The 27,470-nt window shown below is 33.2% G+C and overlaps 2 protein-coding genes across 4 annotated transcripts in view; one reads left to right on the top strand and one right to left on the bottom strand.

The window, feature by feature from the left end:
- LOC119610294 (DNA-directed RNA polymerase II subunit GRINL1A) overlaps positions 1 to 27,470 on the bottom strand; it is a 37,943-nt gene that overhangs the window by 9,274 nt on the left and 1,199 nt on the right. The window contains exons 3-4 of one of the 3 annotated variants that reach the window (XM_037965440.1): positions 27,220 to 27,470; positions 26,982 to 27,137 (exon numbers count right to left, since the gene is read on the bottom strand). In XM_037965440.1, the coding sequence (XP_037821368.1) occupies positions 27,228 to 27,470 (243 nt within the window). In that variant the 3' untranslated portion in view covers positions 26,982 to 27,137; positions 27,220 to 27,227. Of the gene's footprint in view, positions 1 to 26,981 lie in introns of those variants that run through there. The other 2 variants (XM_037965441.1, XM_037965439.1) reach the window with 2 other exon arrangements.
- On the top strand, positions 1,559 to 27,205 carry LOC119610293 (protein unc-79 homolog). The gene is given in 29 exon segments (XM_037965436.1): positions 1,559 to 1,680; positions 1,957 to 2,065; positions 2,963 to 3,082; positions 3,161 to 3,322; positions 3,388 to 3,558; positions 3,623 to 3,898; positions 3,963 to 4,406; positions 4,409 to 4,761; positions 4,823 to 5,369; positions 5,428 to 5,699; positions 5,794 to 5,895; positions 8,392 to 8,536; positions 9,371 to 9,427; positions 12,301 to 12,380; positions 12,804 to 12,866; positions 15,951 to 16,059; positions 16,128 to 16,351; positions 16,440 to 16,588; positions 16,663 to 17,399; positions 17,466 to 18,212; positions 21,400 to 21,667; positions 21,730 to 23,731; positions 24,405 to 24,583; positions 24,640 to 24,794; positions 24,862 to 25,568; positions 25,623 to 25,801; positions 25,870 to 26,380; positions 26,445 to 26,564; positions 26,793 to 27,205. Coding segments are annotated over 28 exon segments (9,108 nt in total). The 5' UTR covers positions 1,559 to 1,680; positions 1,957 to 2,010; the 3' UTR covers positions 26,967 to 27,205.

Raw genomic sequence — 27,470 nt, 5'->3', positions numbered from 1 at the left:
ATCTTCTTGCAAGTTTTCAATATATTTTCCTGTTTAAATTGTTTAAATAATTAGTTTCTGTTTAATATTAAATATGTTATTAATCTTACCATTGAATTCAATTTAAATGCAAATATTTTGTTAAATTTATTCAATTTTGTTTAATTTTTATACAAACTTCAAAGAAAACTGGAGTTTTTCAAATTAATATGGTAAAACGATTTCTATGAAAACTTCATAATCCTTAAGCATGTCAGATGTAGAATTTAAAAAAATAAAGAGAGATTGACACTACCTTCTATTTTTCTATTATGGAGTCAACTATAGAGTCGACTACAGAGTCGACTATAGATAATTTTTTCCAAAATCGATCATGTTTTCTCTTAAAAACCTAAATTTTTCCTCAAAAATCGATTTTGTTTTGGTCGAAAACATAGAATTGACAGTAACTTCGTTAAAACACGTTATTTTTCTTCAAACATTTATTTTTGGTCAAAAATCTAAAATCAGCTTTAACTTCTTTAAAACGCGTTTAAATTGAAAAATATGTTTAATTTGTAATCACTTATATTTGCCCTTTAAATTTAAAAAGCTGCTTGACTTGTAATCCCTTAGGTTTGCTCTAAAAATTTAGAATTTACCTTATAAAGCGATTTTTTCGAAACACTGTAAACTTCCTTTAAACATATTTAAATTGTTTTTTGTTCTTAATCTTACATTAAAGACCCCAAACTTATCTAACTACCTACGATAAATTCTCAAACATAATTTCTCTCAATACCGGCCTTTCCGCATTGAAATCCTTTTCCCATTTTGAGTAATATTACACGTAATGTCATGTGATTAACACGCATAAGCACATCTTGTAAACAAACACTTGTTGAATTATTCAAATAACAGCTGATTTCTTATACCAAAACAGCTGATTAATATTTGTAAACAAATATTATAGATAACGGTACAAATTAAATAACACTCACTACAAAACAAACACTTGTTGAGATAAAATGTAAACAATAACAAAAATCAGCTGTTTAGTAGATAGACACTGTTGTTAAAGCAATGTAAACAAAACATTGAAAGAGAGCAGGCGCTAAATAAGCAGTTGTGTCATCAGACTGACATGCAAGTTAATGAATAAATCATAAACAAACAACTGTTGCTTTTGAAAATGTTTTGACGGGAAATATAATATTGATTTTTTTTTGCACTTTCTATAAACTAAATGGAGGATGGTGGAGCTCATTACAACACAGAGTTGTAATGTTATAAATACACAATTTTAGTGTGAAAAAGCAAGGACTGCTGCTACAGGTTTAAGTTTATTAAAAACTTAAAATAAAACTTAACAAATATTTTTGTATACAAAAAATTATTAAAATTAATATAAATTTTCACTAATAAGTAACTAAGTGTTAGGTAAGTAATTTAAGCAAAATTATTTGTCACTTTATATAATATTTAAAAATTACATTTAAAATTGTTTTTTGACCCCTTTTTCCCCAACAGCTGTTCTATGCGCATCTGCTAGTAAATAGTTATACACAATTTTGTGTGTTTAATATAAAATAGATACACTTTTTTTTCAACTGAAAAAGTTACTTTTTCAATAGTAGATATTTTATTAATTTTGTGTGCTGCTGTTTTTAGCAAAATCCGTAAAAAATTGCAAATTTATTAAAGAAATTTACAACTTTTGAGGTAAAATTTAGCAAATTTGCAAAGCCTTTTAAGTAATTTATAAAAATTAAATAAATTTTTTTAAAAATCCATCAAATTTAACATAAAACAGTTTTAAAATTAAATAACACCATTTTTAGTAAAGTTTTTATGTATAAAAAGTATTATATAATAAAAAGTTTAAAGGATTTTTAATTTTAAATAGTTAAATCAAAATTTTTATAAAATTTCTATTATTGTTAATAATTAAAAAAAAAAAAAAAGTTATTAAGCTGTTTTATATTGCTTAATTTTTAGAATGGCAAGTCCATTGGAAGGAGCTTTGGAAATTCTAAGGATGTGTCTGATATAATGACCGATAGTTTCAAGACCCAGCTCGTCAATATGGGTACTCGTGCTCAAGCCTGTAAGTTTTTTACTTTTGCAAAATTTTATATGTAATTTCTTTCACCAAACTTATTATTTAAATTTTTTATCTTTTTATGAAGTTATTTTATAAAATTAGGTCAAGTGAAAGGGTCACAAATTGGGCGTTTTCTATTATTTAAGAAACGATAAAATCGTTTCTAACTTCGTTAAATCGCATTTATATTGGAAAGGGAGCTTGATTTGTAATCAGTCATATTTTCCCTGGAACAATAAATTTTTTTGAAACAAACTATAGAGTCGACTACAGAGTCAACAATACAGTCTATAGACTATAGAGTCAACAATACAGTCGACTATAGGTTAGACTACAGATGCATATACAGACTATAGAGCCGACTAAAGAGTCAACTACATATCGTCTAAAGATTCGACTACAAGGTCGACTAAAATTGTTTATAAAATCGACTATTAAGTCGACTCAAGGATCGACTATAGAGTCGACTAGAATCAACTTTTAAGTCGACTATAGAGTCAACTATAGATTGGACTATAGATGCATCTACAGACTATAGAGCCGACTAAAGAGTCAACTACATGTCATCTAAAGATTCGACTACAGAGTCGACTATAGAATCGACTATTAAGTCGATTAGAGAGTCCACTATAAAGTCTACTAAAGATCACTCATAAAATCGGCTGCAAATTCGATTAAACGGGTTGGGTTCAAATTGAAAAGAAACTTGGTTTGTGAATTTTCGATAATTCGATCGATAATTTTCTTCTTCAAAAATTGAATTATGGCTCGATGACATAAAATCAGCTGAAACATTGTTTAAACTGGTTTAAATTGAAAAAATGTTGCTTCAAAATAGACTTTTTACTATTTAAATTTTTAATTGTCTATAAAACCCTTTGTCCTTTTTTCCATTTCTAGTTAAGGCAAAGTTACGTTGCCTTCATGAATATCATGTACGTCTATTACATAATGTCTTACCGGCGCCCTCTGGCGCTGACATCGCTAACAATATTAAATATTTCTCTCAAACTCTATTAAGTAAGTACATATAATTTTCTCTCTTCCCAATCTCTCAGTAAAAAAAAAATAATATTCATTCAATTTCATTCTTCTCAGCTGTCCTTAAAGATGTACGTACCTCACCACACGAACTTATACGCGATCCTACTGAAGATCCCACACGTATGTCGGCCTATCCCAATCTTGAATATGGAAATCTATATAATGCTCTTACTATGCTCATTGATGTAGCACCCTGTATACAATATGGTCAATTAGGTGACATAATTTCACATAAAATCGAATTAAATTAAATACTAAATTTATTCTCTGCTTTCTTATAGCATTTGGCCGAGCTCTATTACAATGTTTATGCTGTATCTTACCATTTTTAGATAAGGATTTAATTGATAATTTACCCTATTTAGCTAGCTCTACTATATCTGTCTTACCCCCAGCTCTACATCAAGAAATTGTTAATGCTCTATGTTATTATATCTTGCCGTTCACTATAAGTAAGTTCCGCAAAAGAGTAACGAAACTTTCTCTAATAGAGTTTTAATTGTTAAATATTTTTAGCTCGCCGAAGTGCTGATGAACAGGAGTCTCAAGCCTGTCAATCGGTATCATCGGTTATAATGATGGTTCTGCAATATTCCAATAATCCAGCTCATCATTGTCAGCTATTGGAATGTCTAATGACTCTTAAACATAATGTAGTTAAGGATATTTTATGTGTTGTTGCTTATGGTACTGCTGTGTCTAGATCATCGGCGGCCAAATTATTATTTTACTATTGGCCAGCCTTTGATCCTAATCTATTTGATCGTAAAGTTTTACTCTCAAAATTAACCAGTAAGTTGTCAAAATACCCAAAATGCTCTTTCCTTTCTATATATTAAGTTGTCTCCTTTTCCAGATGATTTAGTCCCCTTTGTGTGCCAACGTGAAAATTGTCCCAATTCTGGTAATGCTGAAGCGGCTAAAGTTTGTTTTGATCATAGCATTAGCATTACTTATGCCCCTGACTGTCCTCCACCACTGTATCTGTGTATCGAGTGTGCCAATGAGATACATCGTGAACATGCTAATCTTGAGTTCGGTGACATATTACATCCCATGCAACAGGTGTCCATGGTGTGTGAGAATAAAAACTGTCGCTCTACGGAGAAATCAGCATTTTCTATTTGTTTTTCCACTGAATGTGCCAGTTACAATGGCAATCATCCCATACGTTATTGTTCCCAGTGTCATAGTAATCGACATAATTCTCGTCGTGGTGGTGATCATGTTGTGCATCGTAGTCTGCCGCCCGCTTGGCAAATGGATCCCGAAATGCAAATGCATATGGTGGAGTGTGTAGTGAGTTATTGCGCGAGGCCAAACCCATTAACTTTGAACCGGGCAAAGAGAGTTCGGATTCTAAGAAAAATGGAGCTAGTTCTGCTGCAGGCGGTAATGGTTCTATGCCAGATGCCATTACTCTAGAGGAACGTCAAATGTTGGGTCGATATGGGATTTGGTTATTGGTGGGCCGTTGTACTCCCACCCCTGATACACCAGTTGAGATTCTGGGTAGAATATTAAGTATGCTCTTCCACTGGTTCCATGTTACCGCCTATTCCTATGATGCGGGACAAATTGAAAGTACTATAGAGAAATTGAAAACAGAACATGTGGTGGATTGGCTTAAGGAAATCTGCCGCATACACTATTCCGTGAGATATTAACAACATGTATTCCAAAAATACCATATTTAATATCAATTTTCCTTCATAGGTTTTTACTTCCTGTTTATTGCCCCATCCGCCAGAATACGGTCGTGTTGGTGGTCATTGGGAAACTTTGGCTTCACGCACCGCCCATCTCAAGGAGGGTCTACAACGTTTAATCTGTTTGGTTCCCTATGAAGTCATAACTTCGGAAATATGGGATTATGTTATGCCTCATTGGATGGAGGCCATAACCAATGATGTTTCCGAAAAGGAACTCAATGAATTGAAAATTGTTTTAAGTAAAATTTTAGATCCCGAAATGTCTCCTTTGGGTTTTGATGCCAAAACTATGTATAATTTTGTGGCTATACGTTTTGAAAAAACCACCGCCAAAGTTCAACAACAGGCTTTACGTTGGCTACAAATTCTCTCCAAATTGGGTATTTTGATACCTTTAGTCCAACTGTTCGCCATGTTTGGTGATGGTGTGCGCATCATGAAGTATGGTGTACAACATGAATTAATGCGTGAAAAGGAGGGCGCTCCCAAGGGAGGTGTTAAGGCCGTGTCCAAAGATACTAAGGATAATCCTCCACGTAGAAGTTCAATATGTAAGTATTCAACCAATTATATAAAGACTGGAATATATTCCTTATTCTTTAATGTAAGCTCCCGTTGTTGAGGATGACTCGGGTAATACTTCTGCCATTTCTGATGATGAGGCTCCCACCAATCGTCATACCGAATTCTCTACCGATGCTGAACACAATTTAACCTGTTGCATTTTAATGTTGGATATTTTATTGAAACAAATGGAGTTGCAAGATATAGAACAACACATGGGCATTCATACTTCGGTATGTGAAGATGTTTCCCGTCTAATGAAATGCATGGTTACGGCCGCTCGTGTGGGTCTTAGTAGTCATGTCTGTTCTTTGAAGGTAATTAAAGGCATAAGACAATTCTCACACTTCTTTAAGACTTCTTACGTGCTGTTTTTACCTTTTATTTATGATATTTTATTTTCCTTTCTAGGTGGCAGAGTGTGCCTATTGCGAGGCCTCTATAATGTGGCATCAATTGTCAACCAAAATTGTGCAATTTATGGCTCCCTTAAATCCTTTAAGGCCACCAGATGTAAGTAGAAACTAGCGTTCAATTATTTTACATTATTCTTACAATTTCTACATATTCAAAAGACATTATCTATAACATTTAACATAAGTCTTTCCGAAACTCTTTACGCCTAGTCCTTACATCTGCGACATTCAATATCGAACAAAGTGTATTGTTCAGTTCTAGTTCAGTTCTAGTTCAGTTCTAGTTCAGTTCTATTCAGTTCTAGTTCAGTTCTAGTTCAGTTCTAGTTCAGTTCTAGTTCAGTTCTAGTTCATTCTAGTTCAGTTCTAGTTCAGTTCTAGTTCAGTTCTAGTTCAGTTCTAGTTCAGTTCTAGTTCAGTTCTAGTTCAGTTCTAGTTTCAGTTCTAGTTCAGTTCTAGTTCAGTTCTAGTTCAGTTCTAGTTCAGTTCTAGTTCAGTCTAGTTCAGTTCTAGTTCAGTTTCTAGTTCAGTTCTAGTCAGTTCTAGTTCAGTTCTAGTTCAGTTCTAGTTCAGTTCTAGTTCAGTTCTAGTTCAGTTCTAGTTCAGTTCTAGTTCAGTTCTAGTTCAGTTCTAGTTCATTCTAGTTAGTTCAGTTCTAGTTCAGTTCTAGTTCAGTTCTAGTTCAGTTCTAGTTCATTCTAGTTCAGCTCTTCAGTTCTAGTTCAGTTCTAGTTATTCTAGTTCAGTTCTAGTTCAGTTCTTCAGTTAGTCAGTTCTAGTTCAGTTTAGTTCAGTTCTAGTCAGTCTAGTTCAGTTCTAGTCAGTTCTAGTTCTTCTAGTTCAGTTCTAGTTCAGTTCTAGTTCAGTTCTAGTTCAGTTCTAGTTCAGTTCTAGTTCAGTTCTAGTTCAGTTCTAGTTCAGTTCTAGTTCAGTTCTAGTTCAGTTCTAGTTCAGTTCTAGTTCAGTTCTAGTTCAGTTCTAGTTCAGTTCTAGTTCAGTTCTAGTTCAGTTCTAGTTCAGTTCTAGTTCAGTTCTAGTTCAGTTCTAGTTCAGTTCTAGTTCAGTTCTAGTTCAGTTCTAGTTCAGTTCTAGTTCAGTTCTAGTTCAGTTCTAGTTCAGTTCTAGTTCAGTTCTAGTTCAGTTCTAGTTCAGTTCTAGTTCAGTTCTAGTTCAGTTCTAGTTCAGTTCTAGTTCAGTTCTAGTTCAGTTCTAGTTCAGTTCTAGTTCAGTTCTAGTTCAGTTCTAGTTCAGTTCTAGTTCAGTTCTAGTTCAGTTCTAGTTCAGTTCTAGTTCAGTTCTGGTTCCGTTCTAGTTCAGTTCTAGTTCAGTTCTAGTTCAATTCTAGTTCAATTCTAGTTCAGTTCTAATTCAGTTCTAGTTCAGTTCTAGTTCAGTTCTAGTTCAGTTCTAGGTTCAGTTAGTTCGTCTAGTTCAGTTCTAGTCAGTTCTAGTTCAGTTCTAGTTCAGTTCTAGTTCAGTTCTAGTTTCAGTTCTAGTTCAGGTTCGTTAAGTTCTAGTTATCTAGTCAGTTCTAGTTCAGTTCTAGTTCAGTTCTAGTTCAGTTCTAGTTCAGTTCTAGTTCAGTTCTAAGTTCAGTTCTAGTTCAGTAGTTTCAGTTCTAGTTCAGTTCTAGTTCAGTTCTAGTTTCAGTTCTAGTTCAGTTCTAGTTCAGTTCTAGTTCAGTTCTAGTTCAGTTCTAGTTCAGTTCTAGTTCAGTTCTAGTTCAGTTCTAGTTCAGTTCTAGTTCAGTTCTAGGTCAGTTCTAGTTCAGTTCTAGTTCAGTTCTAGTTCAGTTCTAGTTCAGTTCTAGTTCAGTTCTAGTTCAGTTCTAGTTCAGTTCTAGTTCAGTTCTAGTTCAGTTTCTAGTTCAGTTCTAGTCAGTTCTAGTCAGTCTAGTTCAGTTCTAGTTCAGTTTCTAGTTCAGTTCTAGTTCAGTTCTAGTTCAGTTCTAGTTCAGTTCTAGTTCAGTTCTAGTTCAGTTCTAGTTCAGTTCTAGTTCAGTTCTAGTTCAGTTCTAGTTCAGTTCTAGTTCAGTTCTAGTTCAGTTCTAGTTCAGTTCTAGTTCAGTTTTAGTTCAGTTCTAGTTCAGTTCTAGTTCAGTTCTAGTTCAGTTCTAGTTCAGTTCTAGTTCAGTTCTAGTTCAGTTCTAGTTCAGTTCTAGTTCAGTTTAGTTCAGTTCTAGTTCAGTTCTAGTTCAGTTCTAGTTCAGTTCTAGTTTAGTTCTAGTTCAGTTCTAGTTCAGTTCTAGTTCAGTTCTAGTTCAGTTCTAGTTCAGTTCTAGTTCAGTCTAGTTCAGTTCTAGTTCAGTTCTAGTTCAGTTCTAGTTCAGTTCTAGTTCAGTTCTAGTTCAGTTCCAATCTGGTTCCGTTCTAGTTCAGTTCTAGTTCAGTTCTGGTTCCGATCTGGTTCCGTTCTAGTTCAGTTCTAGTTCAGTTCTAGTTCAGTTCTGGTTCCGATCTGGTTCCGTTCTAGTTCAGTTCTAGTTCAGTTTTAGTCTGTTTCGTGTGTATTTAAAGCATTCTGTTTTTAAAATAACTCTTTACATATTATCAAATAAAAATCGTTAATATCTTGTTTCCATTCCCCATTACAGGTTCCCATTGAAGACATTATCGAAGAAGAGAAATCCTCACGCAAAAGTCCCCCAGAAAGTGATAAGGAAAAGACGCGTGAACGTGATGTATCACTATCTATGGCCCCTTTACCCATACCCTTGGGACCCTTAGGAGGATTTTCAGGTGCTTAATTATAAAACCAATAATTTCCTTTCAAAATTAATTTTCCTTTCAACCCAAACTTCCCAACAAAATTAACAGCAGTAAAATCCTTTTAAAAAAGTTCCCCTAAAATTATTTTAAATGCTCTTACTTGTTACAAGAAGAGCTTAAAGAAAGCATTAAAAAAGCAACTCAGCTCGTCTCTCTTTTTGACTCTCTAAAACAAAATAAAAACAAATTTAGAGTAACCAGTAGCTAAAAATCCACTTAGAGCATAAAGAAATTAGTTTGTATATCTTTTTTTCTATGCACTTCTTAAAAAAATAAAAAAGTAAATCAAACTTAAAAAACACTGAACAAAAATGACACAAAAAAGTTTTCTAAACTTTGCAAATCTAACAAATTGGTTGTGCTCAACTATTTAATACTCCTCAAAAATTAAACTCTTTATCACCACGATCACAGTTTTAAAATCTTAATGATTTCAACATGATATTTCCTTCTCTGTCTCTTCTACATTTCTTCTTCTCTCTCTCTCTATCTCAAACTATCTACACTTCCTAATATTATATGACATTTTGACATATGATATCAAAACTTCACTACTTCTTACTTCTAACACTCTACATTTTAAACACAATTTGTAATAAAAAATTATAAATAAATTGAATACTTTTTTCTACACTTTTTTAATTTTTTGTTAAATTTTAACTCAAATTAAAAAAAAAAAAACATAAAATATATTTTTACTTTTAAAAATATTATTATTATCACTACTCTATTTACTCTATATATAATTAAAAAATTAAAACAAAATCTGTATACGTTTATGATGCCCTCTCCACCACACTCAAGACCTTTTTAAGCTCGATCCATTTTTTACAGACGATGGAAAAATTATTATTATGGCAGGTGATGCATCATTAACATTTTTTAAAATATAAATAATTCTTCTTAACAATTTCAAAAAATACAATTTTTTAACCACAACGAACTGTGTTAATTTCAAAACTCTTGTTTCTCGTATTTGATTTGAACAAAATACATTTGATTTTGTTCCGTTCCGTTCTATTCTTTTTTTAATATTTAAGTTTTTTCACTCTTTTTTAACGTAACCTAATGTTCGTTTTTTTAACGTTTTAACAAACAATTTACGCTTCTTTCAATATTTAAAAAAAAAAACAAAATAGCAAACGACACTTAAGCACACCCTAAACGAAAAGTTTTAATACAATTTACACTGATTGTTTTGAGTTCTTTGATTTTCGAAACAGAAAGTTCTTTTTACACCCACTCACCCATTGATTTCTACACTGTGACCAGTGAAAGTTGCCAATTTTTACAGAATTACAAAAATACACAAACATAATTATTTTCAACATATCACACACACACACCTTTCAGAGAACAACACTGCAGTTTTGTGTTTATTTAATTGATTTTTTTTGTTTCTTTCTAGTTTTAGCTTGAAAATTTTTTTAACCCCGAAATAGTTCAACTTAGAGTTTGTAAAACATTTCAAAATTATATTGTATACAGTTAAAGAAAAATAAGTTTAATTTGGGTTTACGAAAGTTCATTTCCAGTTCAGTTCTAGGTCAGTTCTAGTTCAGATCTAGTGCAGTTCTAGTTCAGTTCTAGTTCAGTTCTAGTTCAGTTCTAGTTCAGTTCTAGTTCAGTTCTAGTTTAGTTCTAGTTCAGTTCTAGTTCAGTTCTAGTTCAGATCTAGTTCAGTTCTAGTTCAGTTCTAGTTCAGTTCTAGTTCAGTTCTAGTTCAGTTCTAGTTCAGTTCTAGTTCAGTTCTAGTTCAGTTCTAGTTCAGTTCTAGTTCAGTTCTAGTTCTAGTTCAGTTCTAGTCAGTTCTAGTTCAGTTCTAGTTCAGTTCTAGTTCAGTTTCTAGTTCAGTTCTAGTTCAGTTCTAGTTCAGTTCTAGTTCAGTTCTAGTTCAGTTTCTAGTTCAGTTCTAGTTCAGTTCTAGTTCGCAGTTCTAGTTAGTTCTAGTTCAGTTCTAGTTCAGTTCTAGTTCAGTTCTAGTTCAGGTCTAGTTTCAGTTCTAGTTCAGTTCTAGTTCAGTTCTAGTTCAGTTCTAGTTCAGTTCTAGTTCAGTTCTAGTTTCAGTTCTAGTTCAGTTCTAGTTCAGTTTAGTTCAGTTCTAGTTCAGTTCTAGTTCAGTGCTAGTTCAGTTCTAGTTCAGTTTAGTTAGTTCTGTCAGTTCTAGTTCAGTTCTAGTTCAGTTCTAGTTTCAGTTCTAGTTCAGTTCTAGTTCAGTTCTAGTTCAGTTCTAGTTCAGTTCTAGTTCAGTTCTAGTTCAGTTCTAGTTCAGTTCTAGTTCAGTTCTAGTTCAGTTCTAGTTCAGTTCTAGTTCAGTTCTAGTTCAGTTCTAGTTCAGTTCTAGTTCAATTCTAGTTCAGTTCTAGTTCAGTTCTAGTTCAGTTCTAGTTCTGTTCTATTTCAGTTCTAGTTCAGTTCTAGTTCAGTTCTAGTTCAGTTCTAGTTCAGTTCTAGTTCAGTTCTAGTTCAGTTCTAGTTCAGTTCTAGTTCAGTTCTAGTTCAGTTCTCGTTCAGTTCTAGTTCAGTTCTAGTTCAGTTCTAGTTCAGTTCTAGTTCAGTTCTAGTTCAGTTCTAGTTCAGTTCTAGTTCAGTTCTAGTTCAGTTCGAGTTCAGTTCGAGTTCAGTTCGAGTTCAGTTCTAGTTCAGTTCTAGTTCAGTTCTAGTTCAGTTCTAGTTCAGTTCTAGTTCAGTTCTAGTTCAGTTCTAGTTCAGTTCTAGTTCAGTTCTAGTTCAGTTCTAGTTCAGTTCTAGTTCAGTTCTAGTTCAGTTCTAGTTCAGTTCTAGTTCAGTTCTAGTTCAGTTCTAGTTCAGTTCTAGTTCAGTTCTAGTTCAGTTCTAGTTCAGTTCTAGTTCAGTTCTAGTTCAGTTCTAGTTCAGTTCTAGTTCAGTTCTAGTTCAGTTCTAGTTCAGTTCTAGTTCAGTTCTAGTTCAGTTCTAGTTCTAGTTCAGTTCTAGTTCAGTTCTAGTTCAGTTCTAGTTCAGTTCTTGTTCAGTTCTAGTTCAGTTCTAGTTCAGTTCTAGTTCAGTTCTAGTTCAGTTCTAGTTCAGTTCTAGTTCAGTTCTAGTTCAGTTCTAGTTCAGTTCTAGTTCAGTTCTAGTTCAGTTCTAGTTCAGTTCTAGTTCAGTTCTAGTTCAGTTCTATTTCAGCTCTAGTTCAGTTCTAGTTCAGTTCTAGTTCAGTTCTAGTTCAGTTCTAGTTCAGTTCTAGGTCAGTTTTTTCTTCAGTTCATTCGTTAAACATATGTTCTTTCATTGATCTATCTCTAGTTGCGCAATATTTCAAATCTTCGTATAGAATGTCGATATGAGAGGTCCATCTGACTATCATATTAAAAATAAAATTGCAATAAAACTTTCCACTTAATTTAACTGTATACAATATAAAATTTCTTAAAATTCAAAAAATTATGAAACCCAAGAAATGCATGCATTTAGCATTTTTTATTAGAACTTAGATTTGAAAATAGTTGATTAAATAAAAAATTGAAAATTTAGTAGTGAGTATAATTTCAGTTTGTTTTGTTATTCCTGATTAGCATTTAAACTCTTCTCTCTATCAATAATTTAACTTTCCTTGCATGTAAGTTATGAGAATGCGAACCTTTTAATAAAAAAAATAAAATTTGAAGAAAACTATTTACAAAATTTAAAAACAACAATTTAAAAGAAAACACACGTAAAGGTGTTTATTGAAAAATTGACAACAAAATTAACATATTATTTTTCCAAATTAGGTCCAGTGCCGGTGGCAGTACCACAACCCGAACCCCACTCTGTGGGTGGCGTTTTAGTGCATATGCCGCATGTCTGTTCGGTAAGTTATACTGAGAGAAAAAGTCGCTATAAGACATTAATGAAAAATGCAACAAAGTAAAACATTGTTTGAAATATGAAAATTTTGTTATGTTACGTTAAAAAGTTTACCCAGAACAAAAAATAAATAGGCAGAGTTTAAGTTTATAAACAGAATGGATTTAATTAATTTAGTTTAAACAAACAAACCTAAAAAAACACCCTAAAATTACAAAAAAATAACATTGAAATTTCCAAAAAATAAAAAGGTTAAGTTACAAATATTGCAAACTATTACCTATTATAAAACTTTTTTATTGCTATTTTTTTTTTTAATATATATTTTTTTTAATTTTTTTAAGTTTTTTTTATATATCATTATATACATTTTATGCCACCAAAACCAAATTATGATCTTTATTGAATATTTTTCATTTTATTATAGAAAAACGATAATGGCCAATCGGTTGATAGTATTGAATTGAGAAAAGTTCACGCTACAGACGAGGTACTTTGTGCATTTTTAAAAGTCACAAAATTTACTAAAAAAGCTCTAAATCTAAAATCATTACTAAATTCACCTTATATTATTATTTAAACATTATTTTTTTACAAACAATTTGTAATTTTCGGTGTAGTTTTTTTTTAATTTCTTTATTTTATTTAAATAAGTGTTTTTTCATTATCAGAACAAAATCATAAATGTTGATTTATTAAAAAATAACTATATGTTCAGTGTATATATAAATGTACAAAGTTTATTTTAATATGAATTATTTTTTTATTTTATGTTCTTTTTAATAGTTTAATTGTTGGTTAAAGTAAAAACACATTTTTTCTGAAAAATTTCCAAAATCGGTTTCATGTGTTTCTATTTTTACCATAACATTTTTTTATTTTTAGCACAAAATTACTATGGACACATTTCTTCTTTAGATCAGTAGATCCGAAATAGTTTATCGGATAGGAACGCAGATATTGCTTATACATTATACAAAATACAATCCTGTTGTTTTTAGAATTAAAATTGCTATTTTTGAAACTTTAGATACAAAACTTTTTTTAGTTGTTTAGAACAACCATTTCCCAAATTGAGTTACAGATCTCTATGTTATTTATCATTATTATGTAATTTTTTGACATAAAAAAGAGGAATTCCAGCACATCGGAGATATAGATATCGAAGTAGAACAACTGATCCACCTACCGTTACTAGAAGTCATTTGTGTCTAATAGAGAAATGTTTTTGGGAATATCATAATGACGTAGTTCTAGTTCAGTTCTATTTCAGTTCTAGTTCAGTTCTAGTTCAGTTCTAGTTCAGTTCTAGTTCAGTTCTAGTTCAGTTCTAGTTCAGTTCTAGTTCAGTTCTAGTTCAGTACTAGTTCAGTTCTAGTTCAGTTCAGTTCTAGTTCAGTTCAGTTCTAGTTCAGTTTAGTTGAGTTCTAGTTCAGTTCTAGTTCAGTTCTAGTTCAGTTCTAGTTCAGTTCTAGTTCAGTTCTAGTTCAGTTCTAGTTCAGTTCTAGTTCAGTTCTAGTTCAGTTCTAGTTCTAGTTCAGTTCTAGTTCAGTTCTAGTTCAGTTCTAGTTCAGTTCTAGTTCAGTTCTAGTTCTAGTTCTAGTTCAGTTCTAGTTCAGTTCTAGTTCTAGTTCAGTTCTAGTTCTAGTTCAGTTCTAGTTCAGTTCTAATTCAGTTCTAGTTCAGTTCTAGTTCAGTTCAGTTCTAGTTCAGTTCTAGTTCAGTTCAGTTCTAGTTCAGTTAGTTCTAGTTCAGTTCTAGTTCAGTTCTAGTTCAGTTCTAGTTCAGTTCTAGTTCAGTTCTAGTTCAGTTCTAGTTCAGTTCTAGTTCAGTTCTAGTTCAGTTCTAGTTCAGTTCTAGTTCAGTTCTAGTTCAGTTCTAGTTCAGTTCAGTTCTAGTTCAGTTCTAGTTCAGTTCTAGTTCAGTTCTAGTTCAGTTCTAGTTCAGTTCTAGTTTCAGTTCTAGTTCAGTTCTAGTTCAGTTCTAGTTCAGTTCTAGTTCAGTTCTAGTTCAGTTCTAGTTCAGTTCTAGTTCAGTTCTAGTTCAGTTCTAGTTCAGTTCTAGTTCAGTTCAGTTCAGTTCTAGTTCAGTTCTAGTTCAGTTCTAGTTCAGTTCTAGTTCAGTTCTAGTTCAGTTCTAGTTCAGTTCTAGTTCAGTTCTAGTTCAGTTCTAGTTCAGTCTAGTTCAGTTCTAGTTCAGTTCTAGTTCAGTTCTAGTTCAGTTCTAGTTCAGTTCTAGTTCAGTTCTAGTTCAGTTCTAGTTCAGTTCTAGTTCAGTTCTAGTTCAGTTCTAGTTCAGTTCTAGTTCAGTTCTAGTTCAGTTCTAGTTCAGTTCTAGTTCAGTTCTAGTTCAGTTCTAGTTCAGTTCTAGTTCAGTTCTATTTCAGTTCTAGTTCAGTTCTAGTTCAGTTCTAGTTCAGTTCTAGTTCAGTTCTAGTTCAGTTCTAGTTCAGTTCTAGTTCAGTTCTAGTTCAGTTCTAGTTCAGTTCTAGTTCAGTTCTAGTTCAGTTCTAGTTCAGTTCTAGTTCAGTTCTAGTTCAGTTCTAGTTCAGTTCTAGTTCAGTTCTAGTTCAGTTCTAGTTCAGTTCTAGTTCAGTTCTAGTTCAGTTCTAGTTCAGTTCTAGTTCAGTTCTAGTTCAGTTCTAGTTCAGTTCTAGTTCAGTTCTAGTTCAGTTCTAGTTCAGTTCTAGTTCTAGTTCAGTTCTAGTTCAGTTCTAGTTCAGTTCTAGTTCAGTTCTAGTTCAGTTCTAGTTCAGTTCTAGTTCAGTTCTAGTTCAGTTCTAGTTCAGTTCTAGTTCAGTTCTAGTTCAGTTCTAGTTCAGTTCTAGGCTCGGACGATTTTAAATCAATCTTAGGTGATCAAAAACTTCCCGCAACAATAGATTACTGGATTTTTTAATATCCAGATGGTCAAAGGGTTTCCCAGAACACAAATACAATGATTGAAAGGTTTAACTTTTTATTTTTTAGTTTATTTTTTTTTTTATTATTTCTTAACAAAATAACTTGTTTTAAACTTTCTTTTGACTCAAAGTATCTTGTATGTGTGTGAATATTGAAAATAAAAACAATATAAATATTTAACAAAATACCTAAATGTACAAAAAAAAACATAAATTTTGAAATTGTTTTCTTTAATGTAAATAATTCTAATCATAATTTCCATATTATTTTTTTTTTCTCTTACTACTTTTTCATTTAATTAAAACAATTTAATTTTTTTCAGTGTAAAAATAAGCATGCAAAAATTTTAAATTATTAAAAGCACAAAACAAATATGCAACACCCACAAAGCACATTTAATTATATCCCCATGCACCTAAATAACTAGAGTTTTAACTACGCTCAGTTTTCACTGTAATTTACACTGTACAAAATTAACCACCAAAAAAATTAGAGAGAAAGAAAAAAAGAACTTAACCCAAAAAAATATATTTATATGTGTGACTTTTGTAAATAACTAAATGTATTTTTTTATTAAAATATACATAAATGTAAATAATACAGTTTTTTTGTAAAAGTTGTTTCAAAAATTGAATTTATATTAATTTAATTAATCACAACTTTTAACTTAGATAATGACGGCTACCGTTGAAACGGTTTCTGAACAATTAGATTTAGCCTCTATATTGCCCGCTGATCGTGCGATAGCTAGATCTATAACATTATCCGATGCGGATGTGGGTAAGTTTTCTGGTTAGTTAAAAATTTTATAATTTGGTTTTAAATTTGTTCAATTTATGTTTCTATAGGCAGTGCTAATGTTAGTGTTACCAAAGCTTCTGTCTTGGGTGGTGATAATGGTGTTGGCAATGGCAGCACTGGTGGTGCTTGCGGCTTAGACAATGGCAGTCTCTCTGATGATGATGAGGAAGAAGAAGATGGTGAAGATTTTTGGCATACTTCGGTTGGCAAATTTAAATTTTCCTTAGATCAACTGCCACAAAGTTTGCAGTATATACATCAACTTTTAACGGTATTTATTAAATTGTTTACGACGGCATATATTTAGTCACCCACTTTCCACAAATCTTATTTATACGACATTTATTACATTTCCTTAGGAAATTCCCACAATTAAGAAACCGGAAATTCTTTACTATGTCCTGCATTGTCTAAATGTTATGACTCTGCATGGCGATGCTTTGGCCAAGGCTGCCCGAGAGCATCGTGGCTTTTTTATCTGGTGCCAAGAGAATTTGCTTATAAAAAAGTAAGTAGTAGAAACTCTTTCGTTTCACATTTAAGCAAACCATTCTCCCATTACTTAATAATCTTTAACCGTAGTCTTTGGGAACTCTGCAATGCCGAACATTCTCACATTTGTCAAGTAGGTGTACCGCTGCTGCTACACTGCATAACTTTGCCCTTGGGATCTGATGTCTTTTGGCGTGTGGTTCAGGAAGCGTTTCATGATACCGATTGGCGCATACGATTCACAGCAGTTGAACGAGTTACTGTAATTACTCGATTTATGGATTCGACACCACTACGCACCGAGGTTGGTCTACAAACGGCTTTGGCTACAGCATTTTGTCATCTTATAGCCAGCATGGATGACATCAATGTGTATGTGGCACAAAGAGCTACGCTATATATCGGAACCATACATGACACAGCAATTCGGTCACTCCTCTTCTGCTTGGAATCGCAATTTGATTTGTTTATTGTTGATCGACCGGTGGTCTTGCAATCTGTTTATCAACTGCATAATTCTCTATCGGATCGTAAGATTTTGACTTGGGAGTTTTTCCTAAATCGTTTCGATACACTATTTGTGGAAGCTCAAATTACTCTGGAGAAATGTGGCGATATTTCGTATTTAAGAGACTTGAGAAATTCTGAAAATGGCAGTGAAGCTTTGTCATCGAAAATCTTAAAGGCTCGTGAGGCTTTAAGTCAGTCTGATACTGCTACTGGTGGCATGGCCAAGACATTAAGTGCTTCCTTTGGCACCAAATGGCCTTATAAGAGGACTATGTCAGCTCCTGCCAGCATGATACCCCGACAAGATTCCAAATTTGGTGAGTTAAATTTAAGTTGTTTTTTTTTTAGCATTTGTATGTTTTATTTTACTTCATTAATTCTAGTTCCCGATAAAGAGAAAATCTATAGCCGCCAGGTTTCGGCACCCATATTAAAACGGAAAACATCACGCTTTGGTTTGGGTCAGTTTTTAGGCTCTAGTAGTGGAGCCAGCCAAACTTGTACTAGTTATAGTTATCCAACAGCTAGCAATACATTATCACACCGTGCGGCTTACAGTGCTCATATAACCACACACTCTGTAACGTCGTCACATTCACATCACTCACAACCTTCAGCCCCTCCAACCAATACTACCGCCACCCCTCACACCACCAACAATCCCCTACAGCCTCCCTGTCCCATACATTCCTCTACTCATAATCATCCTATGTCTCAGCAACATTTCTTCTTTTCCTCAACTTCCCATCAGTCTAGTAGTAGTGCACCAGTAGCAACAACATCAACTTTAGCCTCGACTCATAGTCAAAGTCATCAGTATTTAGTGCATTGTGTAGCGCCTAGTCAAACGCTAATTCATAGTCCAATGCCGACGTTACAAGAAGCTGATCATCACAAGCAACAAACAAAATCCCAACCTTCCACACAATCACATCATTATCCACATTCATCCACCCATTCCTATCATTCCCATTTTCAAAAGCATCCCTCGGCACCAAATCTCCTACCACCTCCTCCACCCGCACCAGCACCTAGTCCCAGTCCATCAGCTTCAGCCATACCAATGATTTGTACTTGTGATGTCGGTTGCACACAAGCATCAACCAGTGCTAGTGCACCGGCACCTCAAGGTAGGTTGTAGTAGCATGCTTTTTGTAAACTTTCTCTCGCTCTCTCTTGTTTTGTGTCAATCATAATACTATCCCTACGCTCTCTCTCATAACTGTCGTAATGGTGTCTTTTAAACATACATATATATTTGAATATATGTTATTTTTCTGGATTTTTTCTATATTTTTCTTTTTATTTCATTTTATTTTTATTAATATTTTAACGAAACGAAAATTTGATGTACCATAACTCCATAACTACGTTTTTTGAAACTACTACTACGTACGCCTTTTGTCTCTCTAAAATTTATTACTCTACTCCTCTACTGTGGCTTTTTGTACATTTTAATGACACCCTGAATTTCTACAAAATATTCTAACATGGATGAAATTTGTAAATTTTGTATATATGAAAATCGAAAATGTAAATACGTATGTATAACAAATTGTAAACAACAGATTTGTGGTTAAATTTTCACCGGCCCAGCCACTGTATGGATTTTCCCGGCACATGTAAATTATTTTAACTAAAAAAACTTTAAACTGATAATTATTTAAAAATAACTACTAAATTAACCGATCCTCACTAGTAGACTTGTACTATAGTTTTCTTAAGCAAACTTTTCTTCAAGCTCTTTAATCACTTAAGCTATTGGAAATAATAAAAGCTTCTTTTTTCATCACTTTAACTACTAGTTCAATTTACTCCCATAGCATGCATGTACACTTTTTTCTTTAAATTATCACCCAAAATATTGCAATATTGGCATTCTATCAAAATTTTTAAGAATTTCCATTTAACGTCTCAAAAATTTAACAGACCTAAATTTGAAATTGCAGAACGATAAAGCTTGTTAAACTGATATTCAACACAGTCGCGAAAACAGAAGAATTTGAAGCAGTATTTCTCTCACTGTCATCCCCGATAAAGATTTAGTTAGTTAGTTAGTTAGTTAGTTAGTTAGTTAGTTAGTTAGTTAGTTAGTTAGTTAGTTAGTTAGTTAGTTAGTTAGTTAGTTAGTTAGTTAGTTAGTTAGTTAGTTAGTTAGTTAGTTAGTTAGTTAGTTAGTTAGTTAGTTAGTTAGTTAGTTAGTTAGTTAGTTAGTTAGTTAGTTAGTTAGTAGTTAGTTAGTTAGTTAGTTAGTAGTAGTTAGTTAGTTAGTTAGTTAGTAGTTAGTTATTAGTTAGTTAGTTAGTTAGTAGTTAGTTAGTTAGTTAGTTAGTTAGTTAGTTAGTTAGTTAGTTAGTTAGTAGTTAGTAGTTAGTTAGTTAGTTAGTTAGTTAGTTAGTAGTTAGTTAGTTAGTTAGTTAGTTAGTTAGTAGTTAGTTAGTTAGTGTTAGTTAGTTAGTTAGTTAGTTAGTTAGTAGTTAGTTAGTTGTAGTTAGTTAGTTCGTTAGTTCGTTAGTTCGTTAGTTCGTTAGTTCGTTAGTTCGTTAGTTCGTTAGTTCGTTAGTTCGTAGTTCGTTAGTTCGTTAGTTAGTTAGTCAGTTAGTTAGTTAGTTAGTTAGTTAGTAGTTAGTTAGTTAGTTAGTTAGTTAGTTAGTTAGTTAGTTAGTTAGTTAGTTAGTTAGTTAGTTAGTTAGTAGTTAGTTAGTTAGTTAGTTAGTAGTAGTTAGTAGTTAGTTAGTTAGTAGTTAGTTAGTAGTTGTTGTTAGTTAGTTAGTTAGTTAGTGTTAGTTAGTTAGTTAGTTAGTAGTAGTTAGTAGGTTAGTTAGTTAGTAGTTAGTTAGTTAGTTAGTTAGTTAGTTAGTAGTTAGTAGTTAGTTAGTTAGAGTTAGTTAGTTAGTTAGTTAGTTAGTTAGTTAGTAGTTAGTAGTTAGTTAGTTAGTTAGTGTTAGTTAGTTAGTTAGTTAGTTAGTAGTAGTAGTTAGTTAGTAGTAGTTAGTTAGTAGTTAGTTAGTTAGTTAGTTAGTTAGTTAGTTAGGAGTTAGTTAGTTAGTTAGTTAGTTAGTTAGTTAGTTAGTAGTAGTAGTAGTTAGTTAGTTAGTAGTTAGTTAGTTAGTTAGTTAGTTAGTTAGTTAGTTAGTTAGTTAGTTAGTTAGTAGTTAGTTAGTTAGTTAGTTAGTTGTAGTAGTTAGTTAGTTAGTTAGTTAGTTAGTTAGTTAGTTAGTTAGTAGTTAGTTAGTTAGTTAGTTAGTTAGTTAGTTAGTTAGTTAGTTAGTTAGTTAGTCACTTAGTCACTGATGGTTACTGAATCCACGACCTCCTGTCCCACAGACTACAATACTAACTGTTAACCTACCGAAGTACTGCCATTGCATCTTTATCGGAAGCCGATTTACCGTATAGGTGTAAAATTGAACGGAAATTTCATTTTTATGAATTCGATCTAAAATTTTGCGTGCCTACTTAACAACGAAAACATTTTGTTTTTATTTCATTCCGAAAATCCGAACAATAAACAATATTAAAGTTTATTGGCGAAAAGCGATTACTCTCTTCAGATAAAAGTTACTGACATAAAATTTGAAGTTTCAGAAATATATAGGAAAAGGATAACTAACTATAAAGAATAGTTAGTTATCCTTTAAAAGTTGGATAGTCTAAGCTTGGCAAAAGCATGTATTCCCTACAACTCTATCTTTCTTGAAGATATATTTCAGTTTATAATAAGTTTTTACTCAACTTTCCTTCTAAAAGAAATTTTTGCACGATTTGGAAGATCGCAATAAATCTCTGATCTCTGGTAGTTATGTGAATGAAACTTTTATTTAAAATGTTAAGTTGATTTAATAATTTTTTTAAGTTACGCTTTTTAAAACATTTTAATTTTATAATTATTTGAATTTCAAAAAAATGTATAACCCTTGTAAAACTGGTATGTATTCCTAAGAAAAACTTAAAACTCTATTATTCTGCTTGTTTGTGTGTATAAAACTACTGAGTCTATAATAAATTGTAAACTAATATCCTAAATCTTAAACTAAATCTAGATGTAGTGTAAGTGTGATGTAATGTTAAATCAATAATATAAAATTATTGACTTGGGAATTATGACAAAGTTAACTTTATATACCCATTAGAAAAACCACATCTATCAGTCCTTAACTTCCTCATCTCTTGTTTAGTCATATTCTAAAAAAATAGTTTTTTAATAAGACTTTGAAATAATTTCCGAAGTTGACTTTATATTAACTAGTGACATTTAAACGGTTCTAAAACTATATATATTTTTTATATTCTTTATAATCTTGTGGACGTGTTTAGATGGCCATATACACTCTTTAAGTGGCATGAATGATGATAGTCTTATTGGTCTATTGAGTCGCATTACCGAATTAGAAGAATCAGATCGTGAAACTATACATTTGCTGGTATTTTTATTAATGCAATTTATGTCTAGACCTGATCAAGCTTATCCCTCGGAAGATAAGCCGATGTCCAAAACCCAGGGTATAGTTTTAAAACACTTATTCTTACTATTGGGTCACAATCAAATTGACAAAACTTTCCATACATCACCCGAGAACTTGAGGTAAGTTGTATAATAATTTTCTAAAATTTTTATTTTTCAGTTATGTTCTTTTATCTACTTAGAGCATCGGCTGTATTCAATGCCTTTATGGCCAACTTGCCCCAAGTTTTAGATCAAAATCATTTGATAGGTGGTCTAATATTATCGTCGGTAATGCAAGTCATACTTTACGCTCCAAATCCCAATAATAATGCAGCTGATTCGTATCAAAATCAAGTCTTTAACTACTCTCTATGGTATTTGGAATTGTATCCCCGGCGCAATTGGATGTTTACCATGTTAGTTGTGCTCTATAAGTACTCGTATACCCAACCACCGCAAAGTGCTTACGTTAACTCTGCTATACGCATTATAATGAATAGTTTACGTAATCATTTTCATCAGTGCCGTCGTATACCGACCACAACCATCTTGGATATACAAGGTACTTCTAGGTCACGTGATGTCAGCCAACCGTCATTGGGTACCGATCCCGAGGATAAGGAACAAAGTCCCCCCGCTAGTCCAATGTTTCCTTCAGAGGGTACCAGTGGTGCCTCAAAGGGCAAAGGACAAAATGTGGCTTTTACACCTAAACTACAACATGCTTTTAGGAAATACAATGATTCCAGTTTGGATGCCGATGAAACGGAATCGGAGCTGGTGGCCATACCAGAAAGTGATTTATCCGATAGTACTTTACACGGCAGCAGTGCCCCTGGCTCTTTTGATGATACCATACATTTCGAGGAGATAAACTCCACAAAATTAGAGGTTTTAAGAAGCCGTCGTACTACAGAAGAAACTATTAAAAATCAAAAAACCATGATTACTACCAAAACTGGTGATACTTATACCACTAAAATTAAATCCACTGTGTCGGAAACAGTCTCCACAACTGTAGTAGCTACTCACTCAAGACACAGTCTACAGGAGGGAGTGCGCATGATTGTTACACCTTTGGTGGGCACAGAACCTTCAGAGACCGCTATTATAAGTCCACCCGTAGATGTACACCGTGCCATAACTGTACGCAATAAGTCACAAGATTCGGCGGCCACTTCCACCTCAAAAATGTTTGCTGCCATAGCTACCAATCATTTAAAAGCTTTGGGTGCGTTGCAAGATATAAGTCCAAGAGTCACTGAGGCAAAATCTCAATCCTCCACTAATGGTTCACGTTCCGCTAATGGTAATGGAGAAAGTTCTGACAAGAGACAAGTTGTTGCCAAACAGACAACAGTGGAGCAGTCCAAGAAGCCCTTGGGCAGACACAAGACCATTATAGAATGTAGTGCTGGCACTTCGTCTTCCTCAAATGGTAACGATGATTCCCGATTAAGTGCTAATCACAAAAAACTAACCTCCAAAACCTTGAAAAGATCGGATAAGGCCTACGGCTCGCCAGATTCACCACTCTCTAAAATGAGTGTCATGCCTAATCCAGTAGACGAAATTGACCCTTCCACATTACCGCCTCCCAAGAATATTGGCACTCTAGAAATACCTACTCCCGAACGTTTATTGCCCATAGGCACACAAGAAAGTGTAGCCGCCATAGCGGATCGCTTACGCGAAGGCCTCAACTTACCCGATATCAGTCATTTGAAACAAGACAGTCTTGATGTTTCGGAAAGTACTAAAGATGATGTAACACCCTCAAGTCGTACAACCTCACCAAGACGTCTAATTAAACAAGTAGCCCTGGAAGAACCCCATCATACCACCCATCATGTTGGTGCTCAACAAGCTACGCACAAAGACGAAACTCAACATGATTTACACACGTCGATTTTAAAAACGGTTCAGGAAGATAAATCGAATGGGGCCGTAGGTCCTTCTACTACATCGGCTGGGGCACAAATACCACTTAATACAGCAGCTCGCACGGATAGTGCCAAAAAGCCACGACAAAAGATGGCACCATTTGCGGTAGATGTCAATGCAATACCCGATATACGTTCGCGTTATGCTGGCTCCTGGCCTCCGCCGCCCTATCAACCACCCGAAGAACAAGATGATGATTTAGATGATGGACTAGAGAATGGTTTGGGTGGTCAGCCAATACCGCAGCCAGATAGAGTGGTATGTAGATGTGGAGTTTATTAATTACGGAATTTTTCCTAAAAATCGAATTAGTTTTTAATTTTCACGTAAAAATGCCATTTTCACCAAAAATTTCGATTCAAACCAATTTTTCAGCAAAAATTTAATTTTTTCCAAGAATCCGATTTTTCACCAAAAATACAATTTTTCACCAAAAATACAATTTTTCACCAAAAATCCCTTTTTTCATACAAAATTTAATTATTCACCATAAATCCAATTTTCCGACGTTTCGCCAAAAAACTGTATTTACCAAAAATACAAATTTTCACGAACAATCCAAATAAAATTTTCCGACGTTTCGCCGAAAAACTGTATTTACCAAAAATACAAATTTTCACGAACAATCCAAATAAAATTTTTCACCATAAATCGCATTTTCACTTAAAATCCAATATTTCGCCAAATAACCGCTTCTCGTCAAAAATTCCACTTTAAAAAATCAAGTTTTCTCCAAAAATCCATTTTCATCAAAAGTTAATTTTTTTTTACAATTTTACCAAAAAATCGATTTTCCATCAGTCCGTTTTTATCATTCCGTTTTTTAACAAAAATCCACGTTTTACCAAAAACCCGATTTTCACCAACAATTCAATATAATTTTTTATATAAATTTTTAACGGAAAACTGTATAAATCTAAATTGTTTGCAGAGCACTCGTCGAGTAGGTGATTATACCGTATGTGAACGCTGTTCAGAATGTGGTGCTTTAATTGAAGAATATACCGATGAAGAGATTGGTTTGCTAATTGTTATACTGGGTACTTTCATACATAGAGAACCCTCTATGGCAGCACCATTTTTACCGGAAATATTAACCATAACATCGAAGTAAGTAAAAGATTTTTTATTGAGGAAACAAATTTAAATAAAACTTAATCTTTTAGAATATCTTCGACCTGCACTTACGCTTGGCAGGGTGAAAATGGTCCACCCTTATTATGCAGTGGTCAAGCGGTAGCATTACAATTTCTACGCTGTGTTTTACATCAACTGGCACCCAATGGTATATTTTTACAAATTCTACAGACAGAAGTTATAAGTATGTTGACCAGCAACAGAAAATATCACACAATTTATTAACATTTCCTAAATTATTTCTATTGCAGTGAAAGTTAGGCGTAACACCTTCCGTAGTATTGCCAAGGCTTTACAAGACTTCCAGGAATTAAATGCTTCCAGTCCCATTTACATGGTGTGTGAAGCTTTGCAAGCCAAAAAATCTTTACCCGTAGAAAATTTACCCATTATTTTCCGCAACATGTCCGAGTATTTACAGTGTGTGGTACCCGATGCTACGGTACAGTCTGCTTGGCCTCAGGCCATGACTAGTTTGGAAAATTTACTTAGACAAGTTATTGTTATATTGCCCACCTTGACAAATCATGAATACCTTTTGGATCTTATGGTGGCTACATTGCGTTTGAATTGTGTACCCAAAACACTGTTAGATCCCTATTCTAAAATATTAGCCTATTGTGTGCAACACACCAATTTGGACTATTCAGTTTTATACGATATTTGCATTTATTCACGTTCCTTTTCACGAGATCGTGATAAGCAATATTTATGCCGTCAATTGATATTTGAATTTGTACAGGCCTTAAAGTTTAAAACCAATATACCAGATCATAATCTACTAATGATTATAGGATTTGTGTTATTGGATGCTGGCGGTACTTTACCACCGGGTACATTGCAAGATATACCAGAGGTTCCACCCAATATTTCTACAAATTCAGCCGATTGTTTGAGGCAGTATATCAATGATGTTATAGACTTTTTGGCAGATTTTCATACTCTCAGTAAAATTAAGGTAAGACCTTTAGAAAATAATTATACTTTTTACTCATATACAAATTCCTTAAAGAATTTCAAAAATTCTCAAACCCAAAATGGTTTGGGAGAAGATACTTTGGGTGGTGTTTTAAAGGGTGCTGTATCACAGTATTTGGCTTTGGAAATGTCGCGTGGAAACTCTAGAGATAATAAAGCTGTAGCTAGGTATTTACCCTGGCTTTACAATGCTCCCTCATCACTACAACAAGGGTGAGTTATTAACCTATATTATACTAAATAATCTTAAAAAATAACTAACAAAACTCTTCTTCATAAAGGCCCAAAGAATTTACCGAATGTGTGGGTCACATGCGTTTGCTTTCCTGGCTGCTACTAGGTTCTCTCACTCATATGGCTTTATTGCAACGACGTTCTACCATACATATAGCCACAACTGCAAATGCCACTACTAGCCAACCAACTAATGCCAACAATCCAACTAGTGGTCATCATACTGCAGCTGCTGGTCATGCAAATTTTTCACAACCTGTTCCCCAAGAAGCCTCCTGTCATATAGCCGATCATATACAAGTTATTTTTGCTGGTTTCGCCGAACAATCTAAGACCTCTGTCTTGCATATGTCTTCGTTATTCCATGCTTTTACTTTGTGTCAATTGTGGACAGTTTATTTGGAACAAATTGCTCATACCTCCAATAATCCTGAGGGTAATACTATGGGTGTTCTCTTTGAGTTTTGGGCTAAAGTAACGCCCTGTATTTTACAACTGGTTTCACATTCGAAACCAACTAAGGAAACCAATGATTTTTCACAGAATTCGAATGCGAAGGTGAGAATTAGTATTTTGTGTTTTATATTTTAAAATTGACAAATAATTTTTTTGTTTTATTTAGCTTTCCGAAATGGTAAATTTGCATTTTCTAAGTTTATTGGAAGCATTGAAGGAAACAAATTCAACAGTTTTAAGCAAATTATTGCCATTGTGGAGTCCAGTTTTGTCCTCGCAAACACAGGTAATGTTCCAAAAAACGAATATTTATTGATTTCTTAACTATGTGAGAAAATAGAAATCTGAATTGATGTAAAGTCTTAAATATCAAATACCTCGTTATATAGATTGGAATCAATATTTTCTTTAATATTCCATATTTTTTTTTTCTTTTTATTTCATTTTACCCCTCCTTTTGGAGGATTTTTAAAAAATCAATTTTATAATATTTTTTCTTATCACTTCACTTTAGCTTTCCGATACTTTGCATGTACGCTTACAAAACGTACGCGATTATGCTCCGGATTATGAGGAAAAGCAAACACATCATGCCGAGAACTTGCTGAAATGGTTACAACATTTACAATTTAAAATGGGACAAATTGAATTGCAGGCGTCGACCGCTACTCAATTCTATTCAATTTAAAAAGCCTATTAAAAATACATTTATATAAACTATTTATTACAAGTTATAATGACAGCCAAGTTAGAAAAGGACAAACGCAAGAGCTCAGCTCTTTATAGAATGTTTAAGAATAATGACGTTTAATGTTATTCAAATAAAAACCACAAACGTTTTTGTAGTTAAATGTTAAATCTGTGTTAAATGTTGTCGTTTTGAAATAATAAATAAAAAATAAAAAAAACTAACTACAAGTATATGGGAAAATGTAAGGTACCTGTTGTTTTACTCGTATACGGTATAGTTTACACCGCCAGACTTTTCCTCGTCTAGAGGATCATGAACTTCGTCATCTTCATTGAATTTTTGTTCACCTTCAATATTATGTGTTTGTGACTTGGGTTCACGATATTTGGTAAATGATGGTTTTGTTTTTAATTCCTCCTCAGAGGGTAATTGAAGTTTACGATCTTCTAAACGTTTAAGTTTAGCCGCCAAACGTTCAGCGGCCTGTTTTTCTTGGAGTTC

Source organism: Lucilia sericata, unplaced genomic scaffold (genome assembly GCF_015586225.1).
Source record: "Lucilia sericata isolate MDLA Ls3-8-SP2 unplaced genomic scaffold, ASM1558622v1 Contig001150F_arrow, whole genome shotgun sequence".
In the NCBI taxonomy this organism is placed as follows: domain Eukaryota; kingdom Metazoa; phylum Arthropoda; class Insecta; order Diptera; family Calliphoridae; genus Lucilia; species Lucilia sericata.
Note: the sequence above shows the minus strand (reverse complement) of the source record. Positions and strands in the feature narration are given on the sequence as shown.